The 16,240-nt window shown below is 35.3% G+C and overlaps 1 protein-coding gene across 1 annotated transcript; it reads right to left on the reverse strand.

Moving 5' to 3' along the window:
- Positions 1 to 3,737: 3,737 nt before the first annotated feature.
- On the reverse strand, positions 3,738 to 15,916 carry LOC121377723. Its single transcript, XM_041505809.1, has 5 exons — positions 15,630 to 15,916; positions 13,318 to 13,463; positions 11,465 to 11,615; positions 9,158 to 9,286; positions 3,738 to 8,079 (listed from the first exon to the last, which is right to left on the reverse strand). Exons 1-5 carry the CDS (start codon positions 15,835 to 15,837, stop codon positions 7,646 to 7,648), a joined length of 1,068 nt encoding a protein of 355 aa, XP_041361743.1. The 5' UTR covers positions 15,838 to 15,916; the 3' UTR covers positions 3,738 to 7,645.
- Positions 15,917 to 16,240: the final 324 nt, after the last annotated feature.

Raw genomic sequence — 16,240 nt, forward strand, 5'->3', positions numbered from 1 at the left:
ATGTGTTGAGTGCGTTGTTAAATAAAACATTTCCTTTCTTCTATGTGACGAAAATCCAGTATTTGTTTTATTAATAATATTATGGCCTAATGTAGAACAATTAAAATACTGAGTATAAAATACACAAAATATTTGTATTGGGATAAAACAAAATACAACAGACACATTGTATCTATGTACACTGTATTTACACAAACAGTAACAGAAGTAAAACAAAGTTGTTAACAAATCAAACAGAAATAAAAACGTCAAATTAAATATGTCTTAAAACAATGAGGAACAACTTACATGCTACTATAATATATACATGTAACAGTAAAAGTCTACATCTGTTACTAAAACCTGTTTTGCTTAACAGTTAATATTTCATTTTCAACGCTGTTATTATATATATATATTATGCAATTTTAAAAGTGGATCTAGGATTTTGCAATAAGGGCGTGGGTACGTAACATTAATGTAATGTAGTTTGGTTATAAAAAGACAAAATTACTTTACCAGAATAGCGGGGTCTATAGGCCCCTAAATTAGGGCCCCACCTAAGTCTGTGTCCAATTTTATTGTATAACATGATAATATGGCTACTGGAATAAAATTATCACATGGGCTGGGGAGGCTGCGGTGCAACAAACATTAATACATTTTGTTTAAAGAAAACTATTAAATTAATTTTTAATTTAATTTAATAATAGGTTGATATTTATTTTTATTTAAACAGCTGGTGTAACAATTGTTTCGTGCAAAATATCAAATGTGTTTTTCATTTGATTAAATCATACTTAATTAATTCATATTTCTTTTTATTTGGAAAAACCAAATTAATATTTTAATTTTATTATCCAGAAGGTTCAATAGGTCTAGCTTCACAAGGCAAAGGATTTTATTCCATATTGATAAATACAAGAATCCTGGAACTTTTCTTAAAATTAGTAGAACACACCACAGGGCTCCAACTTAAAGGGACATACCCTAGTTCCAACCCAACCCGTGAAAATTAACACTAAGTTTAGTTAATCTACAAACCTGTAACACATTGGATAATGTTACAATTGAGTGAAACATGAGTCTGTGACTTTAAAATGGTGAAATACCCTCTAAAAATAGACTAACATTCGACTCCATAACTGTTACTTCTCAGATGCACATACGTTTTTAAAAATATGAGAAATGAATTTTGTGATATTAAAACACCAAGTTGACCAAAAATACTTCGAATGTACGGAAATTGATAATCTAAACCATAAAATCTAAGTAAAGTATGATTTCAGTTGTCAAAAATGGCTACAATAGTAAAAAATATGCCTTAGTGTTTAAAAACTAGGGTATGTCCCTTTAAGAATGTGTCTCCCACGCCAATTTATAAAAGAATTGCCATGGGTGAGACGGCCCAATGATGGTCATTTTAAGCCTGCAAATGGCAATTTTTTAAAAGTGTGCTATTATTGAGCAGTTTTACCAATGGCACAATAGTGTCATCTGTGACGCTCTCTACCTGTGGCAATTTATATTACGACAGCAATTGTGGTGTGATGTCATTAAGGTTGAGCCCTGCACCAGCTTATATAACAAATCTATATTTATTTAATGGGTGAATGGAAGATGGGTAATATTATTTCCCTATTTCCCTCTAGTTGTCTCCCTTGTGATTATTTTTGAAAGAATATATTTTAAGCTATAATCATGAAATTGGAATACTGTTAGGGTTAATGCTGATAATAGTATAACAGTTTAAATGCTGACGATAGTAAATTATTTGAAAAATATTCTGTAGGCAAGATATGTATATGTTAAATATCAACTATTCAGCAAAATTCTAAAATACTGTTTGGTACTGTATAAAGCTGATTATGCAATAATTACAAAAATATTTTTAGAGACAATATTTACAAAAGTCAAACGAAAATGGAGAGCGAGAAAAAACACAGAAAAGAAAAGCAGAGTAATACTGTATGTAAAATGTATTTTCCTAAAATAGCATTAAATGGAAAAAGTTGACGGTTAAATTTTTCATTTGTGATCTCAAAAAAGAAAAAAAGAAAGATTTAAATTTGTATTGCTCATTATACACTATCACTTAAAAAATATGTTTGTCTATTTATTAATGGTGGGTCAAGGATTAAAAACACATATTACCATCGCTACCAGAACAAATACAACACATTTAATATTTATGGCAATTGATGTACATGATGTAATTAGCTGATCACTCCATGATTGCAGAAAACCAAATCAAACAAACATGGCTACTCATGATAATGACCTTGACCTCTGACGACTGCTACAGAGAGCACTAATTTTAACAATTTACCACTTGTTTACCAAAAATGGCACATACGTTGCATTTATTTTGCGTAAACAACATTTTTGTTTTAATTCTACAAAGGCCACACCATATGTAACATTTTGGCACCAAATTATTATGAAATAAACACAAACAGCATCTGAGTTTGCCACCAGTGTATTTGGCATGGTTACATAAGTTCAATATTACATAGCATTTTTATGAATCCGTATATAACGATCAATATTACACCATGAATATATAGTAATTATTGGTATTAATTATAGTCACATTCTGCCATGTCAATAAGTATTTTATTTCATCACTTTGTACTTATGATATATATTATATAAAACATCTAAAAATAATATTCAGCCGTTGAAATTTGGACAGTTTTGTGATGGCAGTCAAGTGACAGTGTAACTAATTTTACCACTGCATCGCAATTAAAAAAATGGTATATTCCGGTAGTGTAAAGTGATATGTATGAATGGTTCTCACAAAATTTCATTTTCATATGCTCGGACTTTAAACTTTTAGACCTTCGTTCAAAACTTTATGTCAAAATTGCTCCCCCCCCCCCCCCCAATATTATTAAATAATCCCATACTCTTCTTTCTCTCGTTTATTTTTGGACTGTCCTTTAAAAATGCTCCAAATTATATAAATATTCGCCAAAGCAGTCAATTCCTTTTTTATTTTTGGCTTGTTAATTTTTTTTTATTAAAAATAAAATAAAATTCTATTAACTTTTTCACTTATTGCTATTCAAAATTCTGCCCATTTCCAACTCACCCCCTCCACCCCCCCCCCCCCCAACCATTTTATAAAGGCGTAGAATGCATTATCACAAAACATTGTTCGACAAATCCACTAGCCGTCGATCTCAGCTAGTGTATATTTGGCCTGGGCTAGTGGAAATTATCAACTGTATTACTATAATACATAGGACACTAGCCAAAGCTGCTGTGACAAGTAGTGACTCTCTCAAACATTTGTGAAATACTGCAGAACAGATATACTAAATGAAAACAAATTACATGCTTGTACAAGCTACAAGATTAAATGTTTCAATAAAATGCTGATACGGAAGAAAGAGGTAAATAACAGAATAGATAGAATACACGGCTTCTAGATTATGGTGGCCCCACTCCCATGGCTAGTGGTATTCAATGTTGGGCTAGTAAATAACTAATATTGCCATGCCCGACGGCTAGTAAAAAAGAAATAGTCAAATGTTGCAGTTACGTCTATTTAGTAAATATGAATAGCCTGCCCCCCCCCCCCCCATCTCCCCAAATTTTGTGTTTTTCAGCTTTGTCTCCCTCTTTAGATGACATATCTGATTATTACCATTATTTAGTAAAATTGTATTAACTTAAAATAAAATAGGGCTAGTGAATTTTTAATTGTGGCTAGTAAATTTTTGAAATAACTGATCCCATGGTTAGTGGATTTTAAAAAAATTCTAGAAGCCCTGTAGAAAAGATGCTTAACAACACCCCAGCATGAAAAACACATCGGCTCTAAAAATGGTAAATATGATATTTTAACACACAGCAACATCTAATAAAATATTTGCACCACTGCATCAGATTACATTGTACATAAAGTGATTAAAAAATCAAAACATTAAAAAACACTAATTGAATAATTTTTCATATTCATTCTTCACGTATGTGACTGCTATGTAAACTACAGTAAATTAATAAATAAATAAAAAAAAACTTCACTGATGTGGAAAGACAATAACAATTTGGTTTCTGTTATTCACAGTAATAAAATTAATATAAATATTTAGAAAATGTGATTAAAACAGCTTTATTTTCCAGTCATAAATTTCTCATGGTGATTTCTATATTAAATTTTTAAAATTTATTGACAATCAAAATCCAATAGAATTTCTGTTACTTTGTGATATACCTCCAAACCTGACTGATTGATGTTGAAAATTAATAATTAAAATGAAACATTAAATTTCACAAATGTAAATTTAATGAAATATAAATTCTATTTTAAAAATAAAATTAGTAAAAACCAGAGTAAATATATTAAGTGCTAACAATTTCCATAAATGATTTCTGAAACAAACACTTTGTGTTACATAATCAAAGAAGCAAAAGCAAACACGATACTATTATCTAAAATGATCTTAAGATATATATATCCTTGTAAGTCTATTTTCTAAAAGTAGCTTATCATTTTTATGCTGAAACATGAGATCTTTCAAAGGGAGATACAGAATGATTTTAGGCACATTGGCAATTGATGCATGCAACATAAACTTGTTACAATCAATGGACTTATGTCACAACATTGTATAATTATAGAAAAAAAAAAAAGAAGTTTTTTTAAAATAATATAAAAATATATATAACAATTTATGTATTTGGTGGTTGTATTTTTCAATGAATGTGCTTCTGTGGACTCCAGTTATGGATATATTACTTTCTAATCACATACAGATATAAAGTTAATGAACCATTATATTGAATTCTAATTATTATTCTACTAAAGTGCAGATCTTTTAAAACAAAAAAATCCGAAAATTATCTCCCCTTAATTGCTTCTTGTTTTTTTTCAACAATTATAGCTACATTTCACATTAGCCACATTATTTGTACAAGTTTGTGATTGAGATAGGCACAAAAGTAGATGCAATGATATTTAACACACATGCCTAAAATTTGAAAGTGCTGGTAGTAAAAACAATATATACGTGTATATATAAATGTAAATAAACAATAATTTGTATAGAGGTAAGCATTTCATATTACAGAATGAAGCAAAAAAAAAATAATAATAATAAAAAAAAATAATAATAAAAAAAAAAAATAAAAAAAATGGCATATATAATTGGAAAGAAAAGAAAAGCGTAAGCTGCATTTTTCTAATTCTCGTTTGCATTCTTATAATGCTGCTGCTGTAGTTAATTACAATACAACTTTGGTTAATAGCTTACAAAGTATGTTTGCTAAATCACAGACAATGGCACGATTACTTTTGTTAAATTGCGTTGACTCCCATATTGCTTCCTTGGGACTTTTAAAAAAATGTACATGCTTAATAAATAATACCATTTCTAAACAAGTTGTAGCTGTATATTTACAATGTAAAGGAACACACACATGATACAGGAACTAACTTCAGAGGCCTGGCTATTTTTTTTTACTGCATAAACCGAAGATTCATTTTACAATATCATTTCATAATCTACAATTTATTTAAATACAGATAATTAAAGGGATACAACTGATTTTAAACGCACAATTTGAAAAAAAAAAAAAAAAAAAAAAAATTATAAGTTGAATATTAATTTGACAGTACAGTAATATCTATTTTTTTAAAAGCAACAGATGTAATTGGTATTTTTACTATAAAATAAAATAAAAATCCATTTTTAATATCCATTTTTTCGATTCAGTAACATTGTTGCGTAATGGAGCATACATGATTTCAAAGATGTTTTAAGTAGACATACAATTAAGGGATTATATATGTATCGTCTGGGATAAACTCAATATTTATAACATAGACATACAATTAAGGGATTATATATGTATCGTCTGGGGATAAACTCAATATTTATAACATAGACATATTATTTCACACCGTATTTCCTTCTTTTTAAAAATAGAACACATTGCATGAAGTTAATTATCTCCCTTTAACAATTACATCCCATTCATAATTCATCACTTTTGGATACCGTTCCTTAAGTAATACCCTTTACATTTCATCCCTTTAATACGACCATGTTAAAACTTGAATATTTTTCTTCTAACATTACGGTACCCTTTTGGTACCCTTTTAATACCTTTTCGTCTTGTCCCTTTGACATTACCCTCTAGATAAGTTTCGCTACTGCCCTTTTGAACATCATCTTATTAATCTTATTAGATACTGTCCTTCTGACATTACCTTATTAATCCTGTTGGATACTAACAGAATCTTATTAATCCTATCTGGGGCGTAGCCAGAGAGGAAAAAAACGCTGAGGAAAATCCAGACCTCTAAAATAAATATCAGTGTCATGGGAAAAATAAAATAAATCTGGGGAAATTCCAGATGATGCAAGCGCCTAGTCTGCCTCATGCTGGCTACGCCATTGCCTATTGGATACTGTCCTTTTGACATTATCTTATCAATCCTATTGGACACCGTCCTTTTAAGACTATCCTACAAATACCTATTTGGTTTCAGACCCCAATCTATAGTACGTATACCCTGGAACCGGTACTCACATTTTTGTTAACCATGGCTTTCTGACATGCTCTACGATAATACTTTTATTTCACTGGAGTCTTTTTAATAGTAGGCTATAACATATCAAACAAGAGTTTACAAACAGGCCTATTTTCGTAAGCCAAATTTTGTCTTTCTTTACTTGGCTATAACACATTTCCATCGAGTTATGAATACTACACCAAATAAAAGTAAACATGCCCCTCCTTATTTTGAAGCTATATTTTGTCATTTCTTTGCCTGGCTAAAATACATTTCCATCTAGTTAAAAATACTAAAACAAATAAAAGTAAACATGCCCCTCTTTTTTTTGGAAGCCGTATTTTCTCATTTGTTTACCTGGCTAAAACATATTACCATCTATGTGTAAATAATTTTTGCATCAAAGTCCAAGTAACCAAAGAGCTTTGAAGTAATTTTGAAGTTTGCCTACATTAATTATTAAAATCCAAATCTGTATACCAGCTTTAAAATGATATCTCGTTAAAACAACATTACCAGATAATAATGTAATGAATTAAAATAAGCTATATTTGACATTATATTCATGAACCAGCATAAAATGGCATATCCTTCAAAAAGAATATTTCTTGATAATGAATGAAAAACATTGTATAGAAATATGTACACTAACCTCTATATACAATACTTATTTCCATATTATGTCAGATCCATGTTATATACACATACACAATACATGTATCGTTGCCTTTCTGACAAAATAGGTGAATGTACATTTGGATGTTCATCAAATGAAGTCTTAATTAAGTGGTTAATTTAGTGAATTACTGTATTAGCAAAACTATAACTAATGAAATAGCCAGTTAAAGAAGTAGTTTATAAAGTGGTTCTCCGAATTAAAATCCATTATTGCAATGATATACAAGAGTAGATTTTATGTAAATTTTCCTAAATTGAATATTCGCCCCCTCGCCAAAGAGCTGACGACATGTTCATAATATATGTTATCCTCATGTATGTACACATCAGTGTGTCTGTTCACACCAATGTTCACATGTATTTAAAAACAAGCTATAAACATACATATATATATATATATATATATATATATATATTATTCTGTGTAGGCCTCTATGGATGCACTCATCTAAAATGTTTTCACTTGCGTAGCCATGGGAACTTGACCAGTCGTCTTCCATCAGGCCATTCGTACCGAACCTGGTACTCCGTGGTTTTGGGGCAATCTGGGTCAGGCTTCCCTAGGGTCCGGCCGTACAAGGAATAGTCCGGTTTGGGATTCACCGTGAAATCGCACGTGGGCATGTCCGTTAGTGGCCTGTTGTACCGTAGCATGTACTCCGTTTTGCCGGGGAATACCATATTTATTCCCGCCATCTCCTGTGGGGTTTTTGCAAGGGTTGGGTCGTTTCTCATCAGGCTCCCGTTTCCCGTGCCGCCCCCATTTGGCGACCATGACTGCGAATTCATTAAGTTGATGGTTTTCACGTCGTCGATGGTTCTGCTATAGCAGGGATCTCCGCGTCTCTGAAGGACAGTTCGCCTCGGGTACAAGCTGTCGATGGTGCGGTAACCTGAAAACAATTCAAGGACATTTAAAAAAAATAAAAAATACAGTGAAACCTGTCTTAAATTGGACCCTGAACAAACTGGAATTCTGTCAAAATCTGGTATATCAAAGGCTGTGGTATGTACCACCCTGTCTATGGAATGGTGCATATAAAAGATCCCTTGCTGCTAATCGAAAAGAGTAGCCCATGAAGTGGCGACAGCGGATTTCCTCTCTCAATATCTGTGTGGTCCTTAACCATATGTCTGATGCCATATAACCATAAATAAAATATGTTGAGTGCACCGTTAAATAAAACATTTCTTTTCTGTAAAAATTGGACCTTTTTTGGGGGATTTAGCTCAGTCGGTTGAGTGCTCGCTTGAAGGGCTTACCTCGCAGGATCGCATCACCTCATTGGATCCATTCAACTGACTGGGTTTTATTCTCCCTTCCAACCAGTGCATCACAACTGGTGAAAGGCCGTGGTATGTGCTTTCCTGTCTGTGGGAAAATGCATATAAAAGATACCTTGCTACTAATGAAAAAATGTAGCAGGTTTCCTCTCTAAGACTACAGGTCAAAATTACCTAATGTTTGACATCCAATAGCCGATGATTAATAAATCAATGTGCTCTAGTGGTGTCATTAAACATAACAAACTTTACGCTACACTGACATTCACAATTGTATTTTAAATTAACTAATTTTTCAATTATATATTTGTTCAGCTAATTGTGTTGAGTGTGTGCGTATGACTATTCGAAGAAGAAGTCTGTTTTGTTTAATGACACCACTGGAGCACATTAATTAATCATGGGCTACTGGATGTCAAACATTTGGTAATTCTGACTTGTAGTCATCAAAGGAAACCCGCTACATTTTCCCTAATGCAGCAAGGCATCTTTTATATGCACTTCCCCATAGACAGGAAAGCACATACCACGGCCATTGTCCAGTTGTGGTACACCGGCTGAAATGAGAAAAAAAAACAATCAGCTGAATGGATCCACTGAGGTGGTTCGATCCTGCAATGCAAGCACCTCAAGCGAGTACTCAACTGACTGAGCTAAATCCCGTCCCATGACTATACGAATCCCTACCTTTGTATTGCATTGAACAGGGTCGTACACTCCCAAACGTGATGTCATCGTGGACGGTTCCTCCAATTAAAGGCACGCTCATGCGTACTGCACGCCCACGAAATGACTCTCGTCCCGGAAATCCAGTGGCTGAAATAGTGTAAGACACAAATAACTAATACATTAGACAAGGACTGGGATGTCGATGGTTCCTCCAGTTGAAGGCACGCTCATGTGTACTGAACGCCCATGAAACAACTCCCGACCCGGAAATCCAGTGGCTGAAATAGTGTAATAAACAAATAACTAATACATTAGACAAGGACTGGGATGTCGATGTGGACGGTTCCTCCAATTAAAGGCATGCTCATGTGAACTGAATGCCCATGAAACAACTCCCGACCCGGAAATCCAGTGGCTGAAATAGTGTAATAAACAAATAACTAATACATTAGACAAGGACTGGGATGTCAATGTGGACGGTTCCTCCAATCAAAGACACACTCATGTGTACTACACGCCCATGAAACAACACCCGACTCGGAAAACCAGTGGCTGAAATAGTGTAATACTCAAATAATTAATACATTAGACAAGGACTGGGATGTCGATGTGGACGGTTCCTCCAATTAAAGACACGCTCAGAAAACCAGTGGCTGAAATACACAGATAACTAAACAAAGACAGAATGAGCTTCCAGACTGGCAAAAAACAAGATGGAATTCAAAAGGAGAAAAAAGAAAGAGGGCAGTGGGATAAAAATAAAAATAAATTAGTGTCTCTGTCCTAGGAGTTGCAGGATCGAACCACCTCGGTGGAACCATTCAGCTGATTGTGTTTTTTTTTGTTCCAACCAGTGCACCACAACTGGTACCAAAGGCTGTGGTATGTGCTGTCCTGTCTGTGGGAAAATGCATATATAAAGGATCCCTTGCTGCTAATGGAAACATGTTGCGGGTTTCCTCTAAGACAATGTATAATAAATACCAAATGTCTGACATCCAATAGCCGATGATTATTCATCAATATGCTCTAGTGGTGTCATTAAACAAAACAAACGTTTTCCTCTTTGATAATGTATTAAAAATACCAAATGTCTGACATCCAATAGCTGATGATTAATCACTGTGCTCTAGTGGTGTCATTAAACAAAACAAACTCGACATACCAGGTACTACTGACATGCTACAGAAAACTATTGTTTCCATGAAATCCAGAGACCTGTTAATACAAATTAAAGTTGAAATTATCAAAATATTTGATAATTTGAAATTTGCCCCGATGACCAATTATAATCAATTATGAACGCCACCTTACTTTTTTTTTTTTTCCTTTTAAGCATTCCATAAGTATGGATATACATGTAAGTTTAAGTGGTAGTGATGTCGAACTTTGATGCATACATGTGTAAAATGACCGACATCAGATTCCAATTATGCTCCTATCTCTTTTCTTTTTTCCTTCCATTTTCTCTCAGACACACATGTACTTTGTTTTATCCTGCAACCACAGATATTGATTTTGATGATAGATTAAAGCAAATTCATAAACGTATACTAGCAGATTATGACTTTTGACATCACTCATATGACGTCACATGAATAGCTACATTATAAAATTGCTCATTTGACCTCTAGGTCATCGTACAATGTGGCAGAAATAACAGAAATAATAGCTTTTCCCCTTACTTTTTATGGTCTGCAGGATAAAAATAATAACTAGTTAATGACGTCGGATATCTGCTTTATCCTGTGAAGGTAAGAATGGGACATCATTAACTAGTTACAATGTATTCTCTATATATATCATCATCATCATCACCACCACCATATATTATACATGACATTATACCATATTAATGTCATTAACTAATTATATACATTTCATTTCAACTTATTTTCGTGCTTATATCCAATTAAGGTTCAAGCACGCTGTCCTGGGCACACACCTCAGCTATCTGTCCACAGGACAGTGGGTTAGTTGTTAGTGAGAGAGAAGAGGGTGTCGTGGTCTTACACCTACCCATTGAGTCATTACAACTCGCACTGGGTGGAAGCCGGTACCGGACAGCGAACCCTGTATCCACCAGTCTGTAATCCGATGACTTAACCAAGACGCCACCGAGGTCAGTAATTATATACATTATAGGTCTCTTTGCTGTGAGGTGTATATGTTGTAAGGCAGTGAATATGGCTCCCCAACCTATTCACTGCCTATGGCCTGGGGACAATAAATCTTTATTAATAAAAAAAATAAAAAAAATAAAAAATTATGAAATCCACAATCGATTGTTGTGAAAAAAACTGTTATAATAAAAATCCTATTTACTTGTCTGAGATCTAGTTGTCCAGTTGGGGACGAAGGCGTCCGGTCTGCTCAGCAGGTTGTTACGGTAACCAGTGAAGCGATCCGTGACGCCGATGATGTCACCAAACTCGCTGATGCGATTCCGTGCATTGGTCGCATGCTGATCCATCTCCTGTTAAGAAATAAAGAAACAAGAAATGAACAAATGTTTGTATAAAGGGTTAGTTGCATGGAAATTATAATGACCAAAAGTATTTTGGGGTGTCACAATACACCGATCCCACAGACAGGTTAGCACATACCATGGAGTTTGATATGCCAGTGCACTGGCTGGAACAAGAAGTAGCCCAGACCGACCGCGCATCGAGTGAACGCTTTACCACTGGGCTACGTCCTGCCCCCACAGGGAAGAAATAAAAAACCCAGAACTTTTTATTAACAGACAAACCACCCATCAAGCGAGCGCTCACCACCTGGACCAATGGGATGACGTAATAATATTGTAATGTAATTGAAGGAAATGTTTTATTTAACGACACACACAACACATTTTATTTACGGTTATATGGCATTGGACATATGGTTAAGGACCACACAGATACTGAGAGAGGAAACCTGCTGTCGCCACTTCATGGACTACGGTACTCTTTTCGATTAGCAGCAAGGGATCTTTGATATGCACCATCCCAAAGACAGGATAACATACCATGGCCGTTGATATATCAGTGATGGTGCACTGGCTGGAACGATAAATAGTCCCATGGGCCCACCAACAGGGATTGATCCCAGACCATCCCGCCCCTGTAATATTGTAATGTAATGAATACATGTAACAGAAATTTATTATACGTAATCTTGATGTTTAAGATTCCATCTCATAATTAATAATTTTATGTAAAATCTGGGATTTAAATTGAGGAACAATGGAATTGTGCTACATTTGCAACCTCCTATAATACCTGATTTCTCGCACTAGCCATTGCATCATGACTGGTACATTAAAGGCTGTGGTATGTGGCTATCCTGTCTATGGGATTGTGCATATAACAGATCCCCTGGCACCAGGGTTTCTGTCAGAGGGTAAAACAGGTATGGCGCCATACCCAAATTTATTTGCAGACTTTTTTTTTTTTTTAAGTTAACCTTTTGACAAAATTAATTACTCTTTTCATTACTGTATGACTTTCTTAACCCTAACCCTCAACTTAACACATTTGCTTTCTTGGGGATCGAGCCCCCCACCCCACCACCTGTTGACTGTGGTTGCATTCAATTCCATAGTGCCATACCCAAATATTTCTTTCTGGCAGAAACACTGCTGCTAATCGAAAAGAGTAGCCCATGAAGTGGCCACAGCGGGTTTCCTCCCTCAATATCTGTGTGGTCCTTAACCATATGTCTGACGTCATATAACTGTAAATAAAATGTGCTGAGTGCATCAGTAAATAAACCATTTGCTTCCTTTCTATATATATATCGGCCTCGGTGGCGTCTTGGTAGGCCATCGGTCTACAGGCTGGTAGGTACTGGGTTCGGATCCCAGTCGAGGCATGGGATTTTAAATCCAGATACCGACTCCAAACCCTGAGTGAGTGCTCACAAGGCTCAATGGGTAGGTGTAAACCACTTGCACCGACCAGTGATCCATAACTGGTTCAACAAAGGCCATGGTTTGTGCTATCCTGCCTGTGGGAAGCACAAATAAAAGATCCCTTGCTGCTAATCGGAAGAGTAGCCCATGTAGTGGCGACAGCAGGTTTCCTCTCGAAATCTGTGTGGTCCTTAACCATATGGCTGACGCCATATAACCGTAAATAAAATGTGTTGAGTGCGTCGTTAAAAAAACCATTTCTTTCTTTTTCCTTTCTATATACCTGCTGTATGCTCTTCAGGTTGGCCATGGCCCACTGGTGTTGTTCTCTTATCTCATTCTCCTGTTTGCCCTTCACGTTCTGCCCATGCATCTTTTGGCGGTACTCGTACAGGTAGCCAGACACCTTGTCCACCAGGCCAGACGTGTCTGCAATAAGAAAACAATGTTCACGTTTGTAGTGACAGACCCTATAGTTCTTAAACACTATGACATATATTTTTGATTATTAAAGCCATTAGAAATAATTTTAATTAGATATTATTTAGATTTTATTGTTTAGATGATCTGTTTCCGTACATCCAAAGTGTTTCTGGTCATCCTGGTGTTTGTATAATACCATGAAAATCTAAAAATAAAAAAATAATTCTAAACATTCTAAGAATTTCTTTTTAACTGGAAACAAGCTCTAGTTTATTTGTTCATGGTACTGGACATATTCTAAAGAGGATCCCGAAACTGTGCAGCCACCACTAATCCTAATTGGTGTTTATAGCAGCCAAAAATGTATTTTATGTTTCAGCAACTGAAGGGGCCAATATATTATATTCACCTCCTATGGGATGATGAAGGGGAGGGAGGGGAATGTATTATTTGTGGAGCCAGTTACCACTCTTCCCCTCCACCCAATGCTAGAGTCAGTAACTTTAATGCATGCTCTTAAGATGCATGATGCTTCATTAATATTATATTTCTATATAATTATTAACACACACACACACACACACACACTCTCACACACACACACACTCACACACAAAATGAAAACAGGCAATCCAGTTTAGCCTAGCCATGGGGAAGGGTATTGGGGTATGCATGCACTCCCACCCCAAAACTTCAAAGTATACCTAATAAGAAAGAAAGAAAGAAATGTTTTATTTAACGACGCACTCAACACATTTTATTTACGGTTATATGGCATCAGACATATGGTTAAGGACCACACAGATTTTGAAAGGAAACCCGCTGTCGCCACTACATGGGCTACTCTTTCAGATTAGTAGCAAGGAATCTTTTATTTGCGCTTCCCACAGGAAGGATAGCACAAACCAAGGCCTTTGTTGAACCAGTTATGGATCACTGGTCGGTGCAAGTGGTTTACACCTACCCATGCCTTGACTGGGATCCGAACCCAGTACCTACCAGCCTGTAGACCGATGGCCTAACCACGATGCCGGTATATATAACTAATAATGCAGTCCCTACATGTCAGTAAATACTGTAATAATGCAAATGCTTAAAGGGACATTCCTGAGTTTGCTGCAATTTTTAAGATGTTATCGACTAACAGAGACTTTTTAACAATTGTAATTACATATCAAATATATTTTGCTGCATACAATATTAGTGTCTGTATGTTAAACATGTTTCTGATCATTCTAATATTTGTACTAGGTTAAATTTGATTTTATTTCCTAAAAAATATTTTTTTGTACATACCAAATTATTTGAAGACAAAATCCAGTTTGAGCTTCTTACAAATATTGAGACGACCAGAAACACACTGAATATACAGACACTGATATTCTAAACAAGAACATATATTTAATATGTAAGTTTAATCGTAGAAATATTCTTACAATGCAGCAGACTCAGGAATGTCCCTTTAATGCACTGACTTTAGTGCCACCAGTGTACATGTTAGTTAGCTCAAAGCAGACCCAATTCAAACCAACCCATTTTCTATGTCAAATTCAGACTAACAGTAACATACGTCCTTTTGACAACCAACAGCAGGCCGACATGGGCAACCAATAGAATGCCAATGGTAGGCCATCGATGGGAAAATATCTATTTAATGTTGTTGGTTAACAATCATTACAATGGTCCACTTTTGTATGGATGAAAAAAAAAAAAAAAGTTTGTTTGTTTAACACCACCACTAGAGCACATTGGTTTATTAATCATCGGCTATTGGATGTCAAACATGGTCATTTTGACACAGTCATAGAGAGGAAACCTGCTACGTTTTTTCCATCAGAAAAGCAAGGGATCTTTTATATGCACCATCCCACAGACAAGATGGCACATACCATGGCCTTTGATATACCAGTCATGGTGCACTGTCTGGAACGAGAAATAGCCCAATGGGCCCCACCGACAGGGATCGATCCCAAACCGACCGCGCATCAAGCAACAGCAACAATAGTTCATAAAAATAAACTCGAATGCTTGCACTTGTAGCCAAAGTTAATCTTGATGAACTACAGCAACAACAACAAAACAAAATCCCACCCCAAACAAAACCTGCAGCCGCGGTTCAAAAGGTAAACAATGAGAAATAATGGCGAAAAATAATATAAAGAGTTTACTCACTGTTGATTTTGCCATGATATCGGTGTTTGGGCATGCAGTCCAGACTCTCGTTCAGTCGCAAGTGGTTCAGACCGTTGTTAATCTTCGTCATTTCTCGCGCCAGTTCATCGTTGCAGTAATAATTTCCACTGCAGAGAATATCCTGAATGTCGTTCCTAACACTATCAATTTCACGAGTCGCTTTACCGCGAGGTAAAGTCGAGGTCATGATTAAATAATAATATTAATGATTACACAAACTAAATAAAAACGAAAATAAGGTGTGCTCGAACAAATATGGGTTTACGAGTCCTTAGCAACCTGGCAAAGAAACTGCGCGGTTCCGGTCGAGATTATCTTAGCCTCGCAACGAGTGTTGTAACTAGCACTAGAATGTTGTGTGAATATCGAGACTGGATATTTCACAATCGAAACTGTCGACCAGAGTGCAAGCTAGGACTGGATCCAGGCAGTTATCGAAACTTTTATTTTATTTTTTAGTTTAATTTACTTTCAGGGGCGGCCTAGACGGTACGGTCATGGCCATACCACATACCACTATTATAAAAACAACAAGAACAAAAAAACATGAGTCATGGAAAGAAGCGCCTTCCAGTGGTGTGGCCTGAATG

Source organism: Gigantopelta aegis, chromosome 7, assembly GCF_016097555.1.
Source record: "Gigantopelta aegis isolate Gae_Host chromosome 7, Gae_host_genome, whole genome shotgun sequence".
In the NCBI taxonomy this organism is placed as follows: Eukaryota; Metazoa; Mollusca; class Gastropoda; order Neomphalida; family Peltospiridae; genus Gigantopelta; species Gigantopelta aegis.

Excerpts from the sequence above, each read along its gene's own strand:
- LOC121377723 (XM_041505809.1), bottom strand. The coding sequence starts at position 15,837 with ATGACCTCGACTTTACCTCGCGGTAAAGCGACTCGTGAAATTGATAGT. Across the intron at positions 11,616-13,317 it reads ACCTGAAGAGCATACAGCAG|GAGATGGATCAGCATGCGAC; the intron begins GTATATAGAAAG and ends ATTTCTTAACAG. Across the intron at positions 9,287-11,464 it reads GACAACTAGATCTCAGACAA|CCACTGGATTTCCGGGACGA; the intron begins GTAAATAGGATT and ends ACACTATTTCAG.